Genomic DNA, 19729 nt, shown 5'->3' with positions numbered 1-19729 from the left:
GTGTGTGTGTGTGTTTACAGTGTGTATGTTTACAGTGTGTATGCCTGTGTGTGTTTGCAGTGTGTGTGTTTACAGTGTGTATGCCTGTGTGTATGCCTGTGTGTATATGCATGTGTGTTTGCAGTATGTGTGTTTGCAGTATGTGTGTTTGCAGTGTGTATGTTTGCAGTGTGTGTGCCTGTGTGTTTGCAGTGTGTATGCCTGTGTGTTTGCAGTGTGGATACCTGTGTGTTTACAGTGTGTCGATGCTAGGCAAGCCAAGGGCACTGAGCCAGACCATATTAGGCAGCAGTTTGTGAGAGCAGGAAGTGTTCAGGGGTCGGATTCCCCGGGTCAGGAAGTCAGGGATTGTTTCACGTCTCACACTGCCGAGGAGGAGGAAGTAGCTGAGACTCTCACACGCGTTACTGTGGCGACGCCGCGTGTGACCTTGCATGGTAGCAGAGTCTGAGAAAGAGAATCCACAAAGGCACACTCTGAAAGAGATTATCCAATACATTTGTATACTTGTTATCCAGTAGTTGTTAGTAGAGGTCTTCGTGGACTATACCCGAAGATCCGATCTGGGACCCGAGCGGGTCCGGATCAAGAGTTCTAAATAATGTCACGGGTCGGACCTGATATGATTGTCACGGTTCTCGGGTATGTGTAATTTTAACTGACTTGTCCTGAAGGACCTGTACAGATACGTACGTGACTGATACAGTTGTGAGGGAGAGAGAGAAGTTGTATAATTGATGCTGCTGCTCTTGCTTTTCATGAGTGGCACGTGTAGCTTGTTTATGTTGGCCAATCATAAGTAATCAAAGCAGCAATAGGCTACAGTAATAGAGCATCAAGTTAGGAGATGCCTAATCAATGGAAAATTTAATTAAAAGTTAAAGTAGAAGGATAGGCTACAATGAACAAGAGCCAACAGGTAGGCTGCTACTTAATATTCTGAATGGAGTTGTTGTTGTTTGTAACTGTAGGACGAGAAACCGCATGCTGCTTCAATTAGTCTAGCTAGCTAGCATAACTAGCTTCTCCCGATTTTGATGCAGTCAAGACCGGTACTATGTAATCATATTGGATGACAAATAACCTAGCTACTGTATGGCAGCTATTAGTCTACTAAAGCGTGAGTCGGCTTGGTTGGTTGCTGTATCATTTCTCCTGCCGTCCTCCCTGCTCACCGTGTCACTCGCTCACACTCACAGTAGCCTACACACATAGCATGGCCCCTCACCTCTCTCTACCTCCTCTCCCTCAAGCTTTATCAGCTCCGGTTAATTAAGTTGCCTAAAAATTCAGCTGCTTCCCTCACTCAGATAGACCAGGTCTATACGGAATGGATTTAGTTGTCCTCGGGTCCGTTAGGAACGGGTTTCCTATATTTAATTTATGCATATTGGGTCCGGGTGGGAAAGCCCCAGGTACATTTCGGAACATGTCAACATTTTTGGACTAGAGGTCAAGGCCTCTAGTTCTTAGGGCTGGGACGATACCAGTATTGCGATATTCGTTTGTATCGTGGCAAGGAAACAAAACACAGAGGATTGAACTTATTTAGGAAAACCATTATGTTGTCATCCAGAGTCACGTATTTATTTCCCAAGCTATAGCACACCATATTTTACATACAGCAGGTTTTTAAAGGTCCATTGTATAAATATCGCGATACTGGTATTGTCCCGGGCATAGTAGTTCTCAAAGTAGTGCTCATGAGCCAAAAGTGGTCCCTGGAAATTGCCTACTCCCTCACATACACTACACACATATATATATCACACACACAGAAGTATCTGGACACCCCTTCAAAATAATAAATAAATAAAAATGTATTTCACCTTCATTTAACCAGGTAGGCCAGTTGAGAACAAGTTCTCATTTACAACTGCAACCTGTCCAAGATAAAGCAAAGCAGTGCGACTAAAACAACACAGACTTACACATGGGATAAACAAACGTACAGTCAATAACACAACAGAAATATCTATATACAGTGTGTGCAGATGTAGTAAGATTAGGGAGGTAAGGCAATAAATTGGCCATAGTGGTGAAATAATTACAATTTAGCATTAACACTGGAGTGATAGATGTGCAGATGATGATGTGCAAGTAGAGATACTGGGGTGCAAAAGAGCGAAAATAAATAACAATATGGGGATGAGGTAGTTGGGTGGGCTATTTACAGATGGGCTGTGTACAGGTGCAGTGAGCTGCTCTGACAGCTGATGCTTAAAGTTAGTGAGGGAGATATGAGTCTCCAGCTTCAGTGATTTTTGCAATTCTTTCCAGTCATTGGCAGCAGAGATGAGTGGATTCAGTTATTTCAGCCACACCCGTTGCTGACAGGTGTATAAAATCGAGCGCACAGCCATGCAATCTTCATAGACAAACATTGGCAGTAGAATGGCTCGTACTGAAGAGCTCAGTGACTTTCAACGTGGCACCATCATAGAATAGCACCTTTCCAACAAGTCAGTTTATCAAATTTCTGCCCTGCTGGAGCTGCCCAGGTCAACTGTAAGTGCAGTTATTGTGAAGTGGAAATGTCTAGGCACAACAACAGCTCAGCCACGAAGTGGTAGGCCACACAACCTCACAGAATGAGACTGCCGAGTGCTGAAGGTCCAAACTGCTGTAGTGGTGTAAAGCTTGCCGCCATTGGACTCTGGAGCAGTGGAAACGCAATCTCTGGAGTGATGAATCACGCTTCACCATCTAGCAGTCCGACGGACGAATTTGGGTTTGGCGGATGCCAGGAGAACGCTACCTGCCCCAATGCATAGTGCCAACTGTAAAGTTTGGCGGAGGAGGACTAATGGTCTGGGGCTGTTTTTCATGGTTCGGGCTAGATCCCTAAATTCCAGTGAAGGGAAATCTTAATGCTACAGCATACAATGACATTCTAGGTGATTCTTTGCTTCCAACTTTGTGTCAACAGTTTGGGGAAGGTGCTTTCCTGTTTCAGCATGACAATGCCCCTGTGCACAAAGCTAGGTCCTTACAGAAATGGTTTGTCGAGATCAGTGTGGAAGAACTTGACCGGTCTGCACAGAGCCCTGACCTCAACTGAAGAGATGGCGCAGAAGAACATGGATGATGTTTTACATTCTCCCAACCAATTATGCAATTTTTTTTACTTATTGTGTGCATAATGTTGCTGCTACTGTCTCTTATGACTGAAAATAACTTCTGGACATCAGAAAAGCGATTTATGCACTGCGGACAGGAATACACTTTTTCCTTTTAATGAGTCCGACAAGAAGGATATCCTGCTTTCACTGGAACAGGCCCAGATGCACACCTTTTGCTTGAAGAAAAGACGCCGGAAAAGGGGACTCAGATCGAGGATCTTTCTTAGAATCCGGAGGCGAGCAAGTACTCCCAATGCCTTCCATTCTTCTTGCTAACATGCAATCATTGGAAAATAAAATTGATAACCTACTATTAAGATTATCCTACCAACGGGACATTAAAAACTGTAACATCTTGTGTTTCACCGAGACGTGGCTAACGAAGAGACGGACAACATAGAGCTAGCAGGATTTTCCATGCACCGGCAGAACAGAGACGCTATCTCTGGTAAGACGAGGGGTGGGGATCTGTGTCTTTTTGTCAATAACAGCTGGTGCTCGATGACTAATATTAAGGAAGTCTCAAGGTATTGCTTGCCTGAGGTAGAGTACCTTATGATAAGCTGAAAACCACATTATCTACCAAGAAAGTTCTCATCTGTATTATTTGTAGCCGTCTATTTACCACCACAAAACGAAGCTGGCACTAAGACCGCTCTCAAACAACTCTATAAGACCATAAGCAAAGAATAAAATGCTCGCTCCTAGTGGCCAGGGACTTTAATGCAGGAAAACTTAAATCAGTTTTACCAATTTTCTATCAGCATGTTAAATGTGCAACCAAAGGGAAAACAACTCTGGACCACCTTTACTCCACACACAGATACATAAAGTTCTCCCCCGCCTTCCATTTTTGACAAATCTGACCATAATTCTGTCCTCCTGAATCCTGCTTAAAAGCAAAAACTAAAGCAGGAAGTACCAGTGACTCGCTCAGTACGGAAGTGGTCAGATGACGCGGATGCTACAATACAGGACTGGTTTGCTAGCACAGACTGGAATATGTTCCGGGATTCTGGACTTCCTGACGGACCGCCCCCAGGTAAGAGTAGGCAACTGCCACGCTGATCCTTAACACTGGGGCCCCTCAGGGGTGTGTACTTAGTCCCCTCCTGTATTCCCTGCTCACCCACGACTGCGTGGCCAAACACGACTCCAACACCATCATTAAGTTTGCTGACGACACAACAGTGGTAGGCCTAATCACCGACAACGATGAGACGGCCTATAGGGAGGGGTTCAGAGAACTGGCAGTGTGGTGCCAGGACAACAACCTCCCCTTCAGTGTGAGCAAGACAAAGGAGCTGATCGTGGACTACAGGCAAAGGCGGGCCGAACAGGCCCCTGTTAACATTGACGGGGCTGTAGTGGGTCGGGAGTTTCAAGTTCCTTGGTGTCCACATCACCAACAAACTATCATGGTCCAAACATACCAAGACAGTCGTGAAGAGGGCACGACAAAACCTTTTCCACCTAAGCAGACTGAAAAGATTTGGCATGGGTCCCCAGATCCTCAAAAAGATATACAGCTGCGCCATCGAGAGCATCCTGACCGGTTGCATCACCGCCTGGTATGGCAACTGCTCGGCATCTGACCGTAAGGCACTACAGAGGGTAGTGTGAATGGTCCAGTACATCACTGGGGCCAAGCTTCCTGCCATCCAGGACCTATATAATAGGTGGTGTCAGAGGAAAGCCCATAAAATTGTAAGAGACTCCAGTCACCCAAGTTATAGACTGTTTTCTCTGCTACCGCACGGCAAGCAGTACCGGAGTGCCAAGTCTAGGACCAAAAGGCTCCTCAACAGCTTCTACCCCCAAGCCATTAGACCGCTGAACAAATCATAAAAATCGCCACTGCTACTCGCTGTTTGTTTGTTACCTATGCATAGTCACTTCGCCCTCACCTACATGTACAGATTACCTCAACTAGCCGGTACCGGTGCCCCCTGTATATAGCCTCGTTATTCTTATCGTGTTACTTTTTATTATTACTTTTTATTTTAGCCTACTTGGTAAATATCTTCTTCTTGAACTGCACTGTTGGTTAAGGGCTTGCAAGTAAGTATTTCATGGTAAAGTCTCCACTTCTTGTATTCGGCGCATGTGGCAAATAAAGTTTGATTTGATTGGACCTCCATCAAACACCTTTGGGATTAACGCCAACTGCGAGCCAGGCCTAATCGCCCAACATCAGTGCCTGACCTCACTAATGCTCTTGTGGCTGAATGGAAGCAATGTTGCAACATCTAGTGGAAAGCCTTCCCAGAAGAGTGGAGGCTGTTACAGCAGCAGGACCTCAAACTGGGGTGAAGGTTCACCTTCCAACAGGACAACGACCCTAAGGACACAGCCAAGACAACGCAGGAGTGGTTTCGGGACAAGTCTCTATTTCCTTGTGTCCCAGCCAGAGCCCGGACTTGAACCCGATCTAACATCTCTGGAGAGACCTGAAAATAGCTGTGCAGAATGGGAGTAACTCCCCAAATACAGGTGTGCAAAGCTTGTAGCGTCATACCCAAGAAGACTCGAGGCGGTATTCGCTGCCAAAGGTGCTTCAACAAGGTACTGAGTAAATAGCCTGAATACTTATGCATGTGTAATATTTCAGTTCTTTTTATTTTATAAATTTGCACTCATTTCTAAAAACCAGTTTTTGCTTTGTCATTATGGGGTATTATGTGTAGATTGATAAGGAGTGTTTTTTGTTTTTAATCAATTTTAGAATAAGGCTGTAACGTAACAAAATGTGGAAAAAGTCAAGGGTTCTGCATACTTTCCAAATCTGATGTATGTGTACCATGTCATTGTTCTCTTCTCTCGCTGTGTTGCGTGTGCATCTTTCTAGCTGTCACTCAAATTGATAGGGGCCTGGCCCACGTGGGGGAAAATGTCGCAGCACAGCTTCCAGAAAAACAGTGCTAAAAAGTCGCTCGTGACCGTATCTGTTTACTGTAAAACATTGCTTCGTAAGCTCTTTTAGGCATCCTGAAGTTCCTCATCTTGCTCTTACTGCCATAAAGCAACATCGACAACAAAGCAATGTCCACAACAGTGAAGAAATGGGCTCTCTCATTATTTCCTTGTTGGAGATGACTGAATTAACTCCTTCCCTCTCTCTCCTCCATCTCTTTCGTCCCCTCCACACACTCCCTGTTTCTATCCCTCTTCATCTCTCCTCTTCCTTCATCTCTTTATCTCTCTGCCACCCTTTCCCTGTTTATCTCTCTCTGTCCCTCTTCTCTACCTGTCTATTCCTTTCCCTCTCTCCTCCATCTTTCTCTCTGCCCCCCCCCCCCCCCCCCCCCCTTTTCTCTCTCAGTGAGTCCAGTATCTGCCAGGCGCGGGCCACGGTCATGCTGTACGATGATGCTAACAAGCGCTGGGTGCCAGCAGGCACAGGGGGCCAGGCCTTCAGCAGGGTCCAGATCTACCACAACCCCGTGGCCAACACATTCCGAGTGGTGGGACGCAAGATTCAGGCCGACCAGCAGGTAACTAGTGTACACACACACACACCATGAACAGAGAAATTCCTAGGAGGCACTGTCAGATATTCGATTGAGCAAAATAGCTTTTTTTTTTTTTTTTTTAATTAAGCTTTCACGTCTTTCATCAAGTATTTCTGTCTGACTTCTCACTAATCAAACTACTGCGCACAGATGTCAATTCAACATCTTTTCCACGTTGGTTCAACATCATTTCATTGAAATTATGTGGAAACAACGTTGATTCAACCAGTGGATGCCCAAGATCAAACGCAAAATATACAGATCATACTGTATATACACAGTGCCTTCAGAAAGTATTCACACCCCTTGACTTTTTCCACATTTTGTTGTGTTACAGCCTGAATTTAAATGGATTATATTGAGATTTTTTTTGTCACTACGCGTAATACCCCATAATGTCAAAGTGGAATTATGTTTTTCAAGTTTTTTACAAATTAATTAAAAATGAAAATCTGTGATGTCTTGAATCAATAAGTAGTCAACCCCTTTGTTATGGCAAGTCGAAATAAGTTCAGGAGTAAAAATTTGCTTAACAAATCACATAAGTTACATGGACTCTGTCTGCAATAATTTGTTTTTAACATAATTTGGAAATGACTACCTCATCTCTGTACCACACATACAATCATCTGTAAGGTCCCTCAGTCAAGCAGAGAATTACAAGCATTAATTCAACCACAAAGATCAGGGAGGTCTTCCAATGCCTAACAAATAAGGGCACTGAATATCCCTTTGAGCATTGAGTTATTAATTGCACTTTGGGTGGTGGTATCAATACACCCAGTCACTACAAAGATACAGGCTTCCTTCCTAACTCACTTGCCGGAGAGGAAGGAAACGGCTCAGGGATTTCACCATGAGGCCAATGGTGACTTTAAAACAGTTAGAGTTTAATGGCTGTGATAGGAGGAAACTGAAGGTGGACCAACAACATTGTAGTTATGCCACAATAGTTGCCTAATTGACAGAGTGAAAAGAAGGAAGCCTGTACAAAATAAAAATATTCCAAAACATGCATCCTGTTTGCAACTAAAGCAAAGCACTTTTTGTCCTGAATGCGAAGTGTTATATTTGGGGCAAATTCAATACAACACTTTATTCAGTACCACTCTCCATATTTTCAAGCATCGTGGTGGCTGCATCATGTTTTGGGTGTGCTTGTAATCGTTAAGGACTGGGGAGTTTTTCAGGTTAAAAAAGTAACAGAATGGAGCTGAGCACATGCAAAATCCTAGTCGGCAAGCCTGGTTCAGTCTGCTTTCCACCAGAGACTGGGAGATGATTTCACCATTCAGCAGGACAATAACCTAAAACACAAGGCCAAGTCTACACTGGAGTTGCTTACCAAGAAGACAGTGAATGTTCCTGAGTGACCTGCTTACAGTTTTGACTTAAATCTGCTTGAAAATATATGGCAATACCTGAAAATGGTTGTCTAGCAATTTTCAACAACAAATCTGACAGAGCTTGAATAATTTGGAAAAGAATAATGGGCAAATGTTGCACAATCCAGGTGTGAAAAGCTGTTCGACTTACCCAGAAAGACACAGCTGTAATCGCTGCAAAAGTTGATAATAACATGTATTGACTCAGGGTGTTGAATATATTCATGTTTTTTTAATGAATGTTTTACAAATGTTTGAATTTTTCTTGCACTTTGACATTTAGAGTATTTTGTGTAGATCATTGACAAAGAATGACAATTAAATCAATTTTAATCCCACTTTGTAACACAACAAAATGTAGAAAAAGTCCAGGGGTCAGAATACTTTCTGAAAGCACTGTGTGTGTGTGTGTATATATATATATATATATATATATATATATATACACACATTTACAGTACCAGTCAAAGTTTGGACCCCTACTAATTCAAGAGTTTTTCTTTATTTTTACTATTTTCCACATTGTAGAATAATAGTGAAGACAAAAACTATGAAATAACACATACGGAATCATGTAGTAACCAAAAAAGTGTTAAACAAATACTTTAGATTCTTCAAAATAGCCACACTTTGCCTTGATGACAGCTTTGCACACTCTTTGAATTCTCTCAACCAGCTTCACCTAGAATGCTTTTCCAACTGTCTTGAAGGCGTTCCCACATATGCTGAGCACTTGTCGGCTGCTTTTCCTTCACTCTGCGGCACACAATTGCCCCAGCGTTGTCCGGGTTTGGCCGATGTAGGCCGTCATTGTAAATAAGATTTTTCTTCTTTAAAAAAAATTAAGATCATCCCAAACCATCTCAATTGGGTTGAGGTCAGGTGATTGTGGAGGCCAGGTGATCTAATGCAGCACTCCATCGCTTTCCTTCTTGGTCAAATAGCCCTTACACAGCCTGGAGGTGTGATTTGGGTCATTGTCCTGTTGAAAAACTAATGATAGTCCCACTAAGCGCAAACCAGATGGGATGGAGTATCGCTGCAGAATGCTGTGGTAGTCATTTTGGTTAAGTGTGCCTTTAATTCTAAATCAGTGTCACCAGCAAAGCACCCCCACACCATAACAACAACACCTCCATGCTTCACGGTGGGAACCACAAATGCGGAGATCACTACTCTGCGTCACAAAGACAAGGTGGTTGGACAGATTTCCACCGGTCTAATATCCATTGCTCTTGTTTCTTGACCCAAGCAAGTCTTTTCTTCTTATTGGTGTCCTTTAGTAGTGGTTTATTTGCAGAAATTCGACCATGAAGGCCTGGTTCACGCAGTCTCCTCTGAACAGTTGATGTTGAGATGTGTCTGTTACTTGAACTCTGAAGCATTTATTTGGGTTGCAATTACTGACGCTGGTAACTCTAATGAACTTATCCTCTGCAACAGAGGTAACTCTGGGTCTTTCCTGTGGCAGTCCTCATGAGCCAGTTTCATCATAGCGCTTGATGATTTTTGCGACTGCACTTGAATTGACTGACCTTTATGTCTATAAAGTAATGATGGACTGTCATTTCTCTTTGCTTATTTGAGCTGTTCTTGCCATAATATGGACTTGGTCTTTTACCAAATATGGCTATCTTCTGTATACCACCCATATCTTGTCACAACACCACTGATTGGCTCATTTTAAGAAGGAAAGAAATTCCACAAATTAACTTTTAACAAAGCACACCTGTTAATTGAAATGCATTCCATGTCATGAAGCTGGTTGAGAGAATGCCAAGAGTGCGCAAAGCTTTCGTCAAGGCAAAGTGTGGCTGCTTTGAAGAACCTCAAATATAAAATATTTTGATTGGTGACTACATGATTCCATATGTGTTATTTCATAGTTTTGATGTCTTCTCTATTATTCTACAATCTAGAAGAGTGAAAGTAAAGAAACACGCTTGAATGAGTAGGTGTGTCCAAACTTTTGACTGGTACTGTACATAAATATGAACACATACACGAGACAACAATGCGGTGCTTGGAGGGTAACATTTTCCCTACTGGTCTGGAACCTCTTTGGACAGTCTAACTGACTGACTTGAACATTATTAGACAGACTGATCTGTAAATCTTGTGAGTGTTGCTATAACACCATATGGGAACCAGTCCCCTTGGCACTTCCTTGCCCTGTCACACTCAGATTTGTAGTTAGGCTTTGTCATTTGTCTGTCTGCTGCAGACCGTGAACATGCAGCCATCAGCCTCTCTGCTCCTTGAGGTTAGTGTCATTAGTATAGTTTGGGTTGTATATGTCAGCTGTCTTCCTCTTTCTCTCTAGCTTCCCTATCTCACTTCTGTTTACTGTGTGTCACTACGTCTGCTCTCGCGCTAACACCTTCCTCTCACACTAGGGTAGTGGAGAACCCACACTAAGACGAAAGAGACCTAGTGTAGCCTAGCCTAACTAGAACCAACTTTTAGTTTAGCTTATCCTAGCCTAGCATCTTAGCACAGTCTACAAAAGCTCTATTGCTTTGGAAAGGGCAATGGAAGGGTCCACACTACTAGTATCACAAGTGACTAGAGAGACTTAGCCTAGCATATTAGCACAGTTTAACATATTAACACAGTTTCACTAAAAGCTCTGTTTTCAAATGCACCTCCGCTTCACTGATTCCACAGATGGGGCCATGCAGGTCACCCGTGATACAAGTCAGTATTCAACGTCCATCCATGTCTGAGGACGTTGGGAGATGATGTGGAAACTGGACACTAGGGGAAACAGTGAGCGCTGTTACCTTCAATTAGTGTTGTGTATGGGTATAAGCATCTGCCTCTGGTTCAAAAGGTTGCATGTTCAAATCCAGTGATAGAAAGTTATTTTTCAAATATTTATTCTAAGCATACTCTAAACCTTTCAGAGTTAATGGCTAACCTTAAGAATTTTGCAGCAATTACAGCTGCAAGTCTCTATAAGCTTGGCACATCCTACCACTGGGATTTTTGCCCATTCTTTAAGGCAAAACTTCTCCAGCTCCTTCAAGTTGGATGGGTTCCGTTGGTGTACAGCAATCTTTAAGTCATACCACAGATTATCAATTGGATTGAGGTCTGGGCTTTGACTAGGTCATTCCAAGACATTTAAATGTTTCCCCTTAAACCACTTGAGTGTTGCTTTAGCAGTATGCTTAGGGTCATTGTCCTGCTGGAAGTTGAACCTCCATCCCAGCTTAAATCTCTGGAAGAATGAAACAGTTTTCCCTCAAGAATTTTCCTTTATTTAGCGCCATCCATCATTCCTTCAGTTCTTACCAGTTTCCCAGTCCCTGCCGATGGAAAAACATCCCCACAGCATGATGCTGCGACCACCATGCTTCACTGTGTGGATGGTGTTCTCGGAGTGATGAGAGTTGTTTGGTTTGCGCCAGACATAGTGTTTTCCTTGATGGCCAAAAAGCTAAATTTTAGTCTCATCTAACCAGAGAACCTTCTTCCATATGTTTGGGGAGTCTCCCACATAATTATCCACAACTTTGTCCCTGACCTGTTTGGAGAGCTCCTTGGGCTTCATGGTGCTGCTTGCTTAGTGGTGTTGCAGACTCTGGGGCCTTTCAGAACAGGTGTGTGTGTATATATACTGAGATCATGTGACACTTAGATTGCACACAGGTGGACTTTATTTAACTAATTACGTGACTTCTGAAGGTAATTGGTTGCACCAGATCTTATTTAGGGGCTTCATAGCAAAGGGAGTGAATACATACGCATGCACCACTTTCTGTTTAGAATTTTTTAGAATTTTTTGAAACAAGTTTTATTTTTTTTATTTTTTTTTACTCCACAAATGTTGACTATTTTGTGGATGTCCATTACAAGAAATCCAAATAAAAATCAATTTCAATTACAGGTTATAATGCAACAAAATAGGAAAAATGCCAAGGGGGATGAATAATTTTGCAAGGCACTGACTGAAGCACTAGTTGAGCATGAAGGGATACAAGGATTAAACAATTTTGAAATACAAGGTACAAATACAATCTAGGTTCTCTCTCCAGTGTTTACTTACCTACACATGCTATATTCCACACACACATTCTCTCAGTGAACGCATACTCTTATTCCACTCATAGTTTCTCATTGTCTTTTACTTCCTGCCTGACACTCCCAGGTGGTGATCAACTGTCCAATCGTCAAGGGGCTGAAGTACAATCAGGCCACAACCAACTTCCACCAGTGGCGGGACGCCCGGCAAGTGTGGGGGCTGAACTTCGGCAGCAAGGAGGACGCCACCCTCTTTGCCAATGGCATGATGCACGCCCTGGAGGTGCTGAGTGCTCTCGGCGACTCGGGTATGAACCATAATATAGGACAAAAATATAATGCATACCAAAAATATATATCGAAAAATAAATGAACGTGAAACGCATTTTGTTTATTCACTGTGAATTTTAAATAAATTGAACGGAAGGTCGCTCGCCTGTTAATTTTTTCTTGCTGCAATCAGTGATCTGGAATCCGCAGTAGGGGAAACGGCACCACTGTCCACCTCACCACCATTGTTATTGTTTTTTTTGTTTTTGTCGAAGCGGAGGTGAGGAGCGTCGCGCAACGTGATATATATATTTCAGTGATATTTACAGTGATGTCAGAGGGGTAAAACAGTATTTGTTGTCTGCGGCCACTTCTTCTAATATCGCAAACGAACGTGGCTGTTTCACCATTAAGGATTCCAGCCTTTACCTAACACCATTGGATAGATTTTGTCAGAAAGGGAGAAGGGAAAGATGCATTTTTTAAGTATTTTAACAGGACCGCTAAAATACACATTACTCACTGACTCGTTGTCTGTTTCTATCCTCAGGATACTCCTCTCTCCCTCGCCCTGTCCAGAATGGACCCTCCCCAGAGGAGCTGGAGCAGCAGAGGAGGTACCGTTCACATGATTTTAGGGTTTCTTCAGGTGCTGAGTAGTACAGCACCAAAGATAAGTTCTCTATAGCTCCTGGTTAATAATGTTCCTGTTGCATACCAACTTACCCACATCTTCATATTGGTTGTGCACAATTATTAGTAAAACACACTCTCTACCTTACAACTTCAAACATTTTGTATGTCTAAAACACCCTGGGCCTCCCGAGTGGAGCAGCGGTCTAAGGCACTGCATTGCAGACCCATGAGGCGGCACACAATGGGCCCAGCGTCGTCCGGGTTAGGGGAGGGTTTGGCTGGCTGAGATGTCCTTGTCCCATCGCGTTTTAGCGACTCCTTGTGTTTGCCAGGTGCAGAATACCAGCTGACTGCTTCTTCCCTAAATAGTTATTGCATAGTTTGGAGCTATGCTTTGGGTCATTGTCCTGTTGTAGGAGGAAATTGGCTCCAATTAAGCGCCGTCCACAGGGTATGGCATGGCATTGCAAAATGGAGTGATAGCCTTCCTTCTTCAAGATCCCTTTTACCCTGTACAAATCTCCCACTTTACCACCACCAAAGCAGCCCAGACCATCACATTGCCTCCACCATGCTAGACAGATTGCGTCAAGCACTCCTCTAGCATCTTTTCATTATTTTTGCGTCTCACGAATGTTGTTCATTGTGATCCGAACAACTCAAACTTAGATTTGTCTGGCCATAACACTTTTACAATCTTGCTCTGTCCAGTGTCTGTGTTCTTTTGTCCATCTTAATCTTTTCTTTTTATTGGCCAGTCTGAGATATGGCTTTTTCTTTGCAACTCTGCCTAGAAGGCCAACATCCTGCAGTCGCCTCTTCACTGTTAATGTTGAGACTGGTGTTTTGTGGGTACTATTTAATGAAGCTTCCAGTTGAGGACTTGTGAGGCGTCTGTTTCTCAAACTAGACACTCTAATGTGCTTGTCCTCTTGCTCAGTTGTTCACTGGGGCCTCCCACTCTTTCTATTCTGGTTAGAGCCAGTTTGCCCTGTTCTGTGAAGAGAGTAGTACACAGCGTTGTACAAGATCTTCAGTTTCTTGGCAATTTCTCGCATGGAATAGCCTTCATTTCTCAGAACAAGAAAAGACTGACGAGTTTCAGAAGAAAGTTCTTTGTTTCTGGCCATTTTGAGCCTGTAATCGTACCCATAAATGCTGAATCTCCAGATACTCAACTAGTCTAAAGAAGGACAGTTTTATTGCTTCTTTAATTAACACAACCGTTTTCAGCTGTGCTAACATAATTGCAAAGGGGGTTTCTAATGATCAATTAGCTTAACTTGAATTAGCTAACACCACATGACATTGGAACACAGGTTGCTGATGGTTGCTGATAATGGGCCTCTGTACGCCAATGTAGATAAATATCTCTCCGGGAAGAAGGGTGGGAGTGTATGTTTCATGATTAACTACTCATGGTGTGAATGTGATAACATACAGAAACTCAAGTCCTTTTGATCACCCAACCTAGAATACCACACAATGAAATTCGGACCGAATTACCTCCCTATACAGCTGTGTATATTCCCCCCTCAAGCTGATACCACGACGAACCTCAAAGAACTTCACTTGACTTTATACAAACTGGAAACCACATATCCTGAGGGCGCATTTATTGTAACTGGGGATTTTAACTAAGCAAATTTGAGGAAAACGCTACCGAAGTTCTATCGACATATTGACTGCAGTACTCGCACTGCTAAAACACAACCACTGCTACTCCAACTTCCGGGATGCCCTCAAGGGCCTCCCCCGCCATCCCTTCGGCAAATCTGATCACGACCCCATTTTGCTCCTCCTTCCCATAGGCAGACACTCAAACCGGAAGTACCTGTGCTAAGTACAATTCAATGCTGGTCTAACCAATCGGAATCCACGCTTCAAGATTGTTTTGATCACACGGACTGCTGTTTCCAGCTACAATAGTCATTTACAACATTAACAATGTCTACACTCTATTTCTGATCAATTTGATGTTATTTTAAAGAACAAAACATCTTGTTTTTGAAAGAAAAGCAGGACATTTCTAAGTGACCCCACACGGTTGTGCAAATTTATGGACGAGCAATGTCAGAGCGGCATAGACTAAGATACAGTAGAATAGAATACAGTATATACATATGAGATGAGTAATGCAAAATATGTAAACATTATTAAAGTAATTTCAAGTCGTCGTATATATGCAGCAGCCTCTAATGTGCTAGTGATGGCTATTTAGCAGTCTGATGGCCTTGAGATAAAAGCTGTTTTTCAGTCTCTCGGCCCCAGCTTTGATGCACCAGTACTGACCTCGCCTTCTGGATGATACTGCCCGACAGGATGCTCTCAATTGTGCATCTGTAAAAGTTTGAGGGTTTTACGTGCCAAGCCAAATTTCTTCAGCCTCCTGAGGTTGAAGAGGTGCTGTTGTGCCTTCTTCATCACACTGTCTGTGTGGGTGGCCCATTTCAGTTTGTCAGTGATGAGTACGCCAAAGAACTTGAAGCTTTCCACCTTCTCCACTGCTGTCCCATCGATGTGGATAGGGGGGTGCTCGCTCTGCTGTTTCCTGAAGTCCACGATCATCTCCTTTGTTTTGTTGATGTTGAGTGAGAGGTTATTTTCCTGGCACCACACTCCCAGAGCCCTCACCTCCTCCCTGTAGGCTGTCTCGTTGTTGTTGGTAATCAAGCCTGCTACTGTTGTGTCGTCTGCAAACTTGATTGAGTTGGAGGCGTGCGTGGCCACGCAGTCATGGGTGAACAGGGAGTACAGGAGGGGCCTGAGCACGCACCCTTGTGGGGCCCCAGTGTTGAGGATCAGTAAGGTGGTGTTGTTTCCTACCTTCACCACATGGGGGTTTGCCCAAGTCCAGGACCCAGTTGCACAGGGTGGGGTTCAGACCCAGGGCCTCGAGTGATGATGATTAATGATGAGCTTGGAGGGTACTACTATGGTGTTGAATGCTGAGCTATAGTCAATGAACATCGTTCTTACATACAGTTGAAGTCAGAAGTTTACATACACTTAGGTTGGAGTCATTAAAACTCGTTTTTCAACCACTCCACACATTTCTTGTTAACAAACTATAGTTTTGGCAAGTCTGTTAGGACATCTACTTTGTGCATAACATAAGTAATTTTCCCAACAATTGTTTACAGACAGTTATAATTCACTGTATCACAACTCTAGTGGGTCAGAAGTTTACATACACTAAATTGACTCTGCCTTTAAACAGCTTGGAAAATTCCCGAAAATTATGTCATGGCTTTAGAAGCTTCTGATAGGCTAATTGACATCATTTGAGTCAATTGGAGGTGTACCTGTGGATGTATTTCAAGGCCTACTTTCAAACTCAATGCCTCTTTGCTTGACATCATGGGAATATCAAAAGAAATCAGCCAAGACCTGAGAAAGAAAATTGTAGACCTCCACAAGTCTGGTTCATCCTTGGGAGCAATTTCCAAAACGCCTGAAGGTACCACGTTCATCTGTACAAACAATAGTACGCAAGTATAAACACCATGGGACTACGCAGCTGTCATACCACTCAGGAAGGAGACGCGTTCTGTCTCCTAGAGATGTACGTACTTTGGTGTGAAAAGTGCAAATCAATCCCAGAACAACAGCAAGGACCTTGTGAAGATGCTGAAGGAAACAGGTACAAAAGTATCTATATCCAAAGTAAAACAAGTCCTATATCGACATAACTTGAAATGTCGCTCAGCAAGGAAGAAGCCACTGCTCCAAAACCGCCATTAAAAAAGCCAGACTACGGTTTGCAACTGCACATGGGGACAAAGATTGTACTTTTTGGAGAAATGTCCTCTGGTCTGATGAAACAAAAATAGAACTGTTTGGCCATAATGACCATCGTTATGTTTGGAGGAAAAAGGGAGACGCTTGCAAGCCGAAGAACACCATCCCAACCGTAATGCACGGGGGTGGCAGCATCATGTTGTGGGGGTGCTTTGCTGCAGGAGGGGCTGGTGCACTTCACAAAATAGATGGCATCATGAGGATGGAAAATTATGTGGATATATTGAAGCAACATCTCAAGACATCAGTCAGAAAGTTAAAGCTTGGTCACAAATGGGTCTTCAAAATGGACACTGACCCCAAGCATACTTCCAAAGTTGTGGCAAAATGGCTTAAGGACAAAGTCAAGGTATTGGAGTGGCCATCACAAAGCCATGACCTCAATCCTATAGAAAATATGTTGGCAGAACTGAAAAGGTGTGTGTGTGAGCAAGGAGGCCTACAAACCTGACTCAGTTACACCAGCTCTGTCAGGAGGAATGGGCCAAAATTCACCCAACTTATTGTGGGAAGCTTGTGGAAGGCTACCTGAAACATTTGATTCCAGTTAAACAATTTAAAGGCAATGCTACCAAATACTTGTTGAGTGTATGTGATGAAAGAAATAAAAGCTGAAATAAATCATTCTCTCTACTATTATTCTGACATTTCACATTCTAAAAATGAAGTGGTGATCCTACCTGACCTAAGGCAGGGAATTTTTACTAGGATTAAATGTCAGGAATTGTGAAAAACTGAGTTTAAATGTATTTGGCTAAGGTGTATGTAATCTTCCGACTTCAACTATAGGTAATCCTCTTGTCCAGATGGGATAGGGCAGTGCGATGGCAATTGCATCGTCTGTGGATCTGTTGGGGTGGTAAGTAAATTGAAGTGGGTCTAGGGTGTCCGATAAGGTAGAGGTGATATGATCCTTGACTAGTCTCTTAAAGCAGTTCATGATGACAGAAGTGAGTGCTATAGATAGTCATTTAGTTCAGTTACCTTTGTTTTCTTGGGTACAGGTACAATGGTGGCCATCTTGAATTGGCCCAGCGTAATCCGTGTTTGGCCGGGGTCAGCCGGAATTGTAAATAAGAATTTGTTCTTAACTGACTTGCCTAGTTAAATAAAGGTTACACACACACACTGACCAAAAAGTTATTTTGGTGGCATTTACGTATGTCCCCATCACCAATAAAACATAATCAAAACCTATTTCTTTAACTTGCTGTGCTGTTTTGTTGTTCATTTGTTCAGTCGTTTCATGCTCAACCAGGATTTCATCATACATGTCAAGCAGTGAAGTTTCAGCTCTGTGTGTCCGTGGCCTCTCTTCCTCATTGCGCACTGTTACTGTATCCGTTTCCATCTTGTCCAGCTGTTTATGTAACATTTCACGGTGACCCTGTTTCTTGTCTGCATCGAAGTAGCGGTCGTTTTACTGAGCATCAAGCATGGTGGCGAAACAGTATAGAGGCTCAGAGAGAATGCCATGACTCGCTTGTTCACAGCTTCTAGTAGAGTACTTTTGCAAGTTTTCCTTGTCGACTCTCTGCTGTCGGACTCAGCATGCTCATGGGGCTGACATCATTGGTCCAAATGTCAGTCGTGAAGCTAATAGCAGTGACGCCCCTAGCAAGTGTGTTTCAATAATACTGTGTTACTCCGGTAGGGCATCTGAAAAATAGCGCATACTTGGTAGTGTGTACCAATGCTCGATCATTCGGTGAAAGCCAACATCATCCACGACAGAGAACATTGCATATGGCCTTTTTGTTATCTTCCTTTGAAACTTCAAAATAGATCCACACCGCAGACTTTGGGGGCTAGGTTAGGAATACTGTGTTACAGGTGTAGCGCTGTATATTTTTTGTGGCGTCATTACATCATCTACCTACATTATATAAACTCGCAAAATAAGAAACGTCTTGACACTGTCAACTGCGTTTATTTTCAGCAAATTTCAGTAATTGTATGAACAGAACAAGATTCAACAACTGAGACATAAACTGAACAAGTTCCACAGACATGTGACTAACAGAAATGGAATAATGTGTACCTGAACAAAGGGAGATCCGGGCTCTTCGCTGGCCATGGCAGAACACTGAGACATTCCTGTCTTACAGAAAATCTCACACAGAATGAGCAGTATGGCTGGTGACATTGTCATGCTGGAGCCTCATGTCAGGATGAGCCTGCAGGAAGGGTACCACATGGAGGGAGGAGGATGTCTTCCCTGTAACGCACAGCGTTGAGATTGCCTGCAATGACGACAAGCTCAGTCCGATGATGCTGTGACACACCGCCCCAGACCATGACGGACCCTCCACCTCCAAATCGATCCCGCTCCAGAGTACAGGCTTCGGTGTAATGCTTATTCCTTCGACGATAAACACGAATCCGACCATCACCCCTGGTGAGACAAAACCGAGACTCATCAGTGAAGAGCACTTTTTGCCAGTCCTGTCTGGTCCAGCAACGGTGGGTTTGTGCCCATAGGCGACATTGTTGCTGGTGATATCTGGTGAGGACCTGCTTTACAACAGGCCTACAAGCCCTCAGTCCAGCTTCTCTCAGCCTATTGCGGACAGTCTGAGCACTGAGGGATTGTGCGTTCCTGGTGTAACTCGGGCAGTTGTTGTTGCCATCCTGTACCTGTCTTGAAGGTGTGACGTTCAAATATACCAATCCTGTGCAGGTGTAGTTACACGTGGTCTGCCACTGGGAGGACAATCAACTGTCCGTCCTGTCTCCCTGTAGCGCTGTCTTAGGCGTCTCACAGTACGGACATTGCAATGTATTGCCGTGGCCACATCTGCAGTCCTCATGCCTCCTTGCAGCATGCCTAAGGCACATTCACGCAGATGAGCAGGGAGTATTGGCATCTTTCTTTTGGTGTTTTTCAGAGTCAGTAGAAAGGCCTCTTTAGTGTCCTAAGTTTTCATAACTGTGACGTTAATTGCTTCCCGTCTGTAAGTGGTTAGGGTCTTATCAA

The 19729-nt window shown here is 43.4% G+C and overlaps 1 protein-coding gene across 3 annotated transcripts in view; it reads left to right on the top strand.

Moving 5' to 3' along the window:
• The window catches only part of LOC120056956 (vasodilator-stimulated phosphoprotein-like), a 53102-nt gene that overhangs the window by 7972 nt on the left and 25401 nt on the right, over window positions 1-19729 (top strand). For all 3 annotated transcript variants that reach the window (XM_039005264.1, XM_039005266.1, XM_039005265.1), the window contains exons 2-4: window positions 6445-6616; window positions 12173-12353; window positions 12866-12932. In XM_039005264.1, the coding sequence (XP_038861192.1) occupies window positions 6445-6616; window positions 12173-12353; window positions 12866-12932 (420 nt within the window). The remainder of the gene's footprint in view (window positions 1-6444; window positions 6617-12172; window positions 12354-12865; window positions 12933-19729) is intronic.

This window comes from Salvelinus namaycush, chromosome 12, assembly GCF_016432855.1.
Source record: "Salvelinus namaycush isolate Seneca chromosome 12, SaNama_1.0, whole genome shotgun sequence".
NCBI lineage: Eukaryota > Metazoa > Chordata > Actinopteri > Salmoniformes > Salmonidae > Salvelinus > Salvelinus namaycush.
The sequence above is the reverse complement of the archived record's forward strand: the minus strand, read 5'-3'. Positions and strand labels throughout refer to the sequence as shown.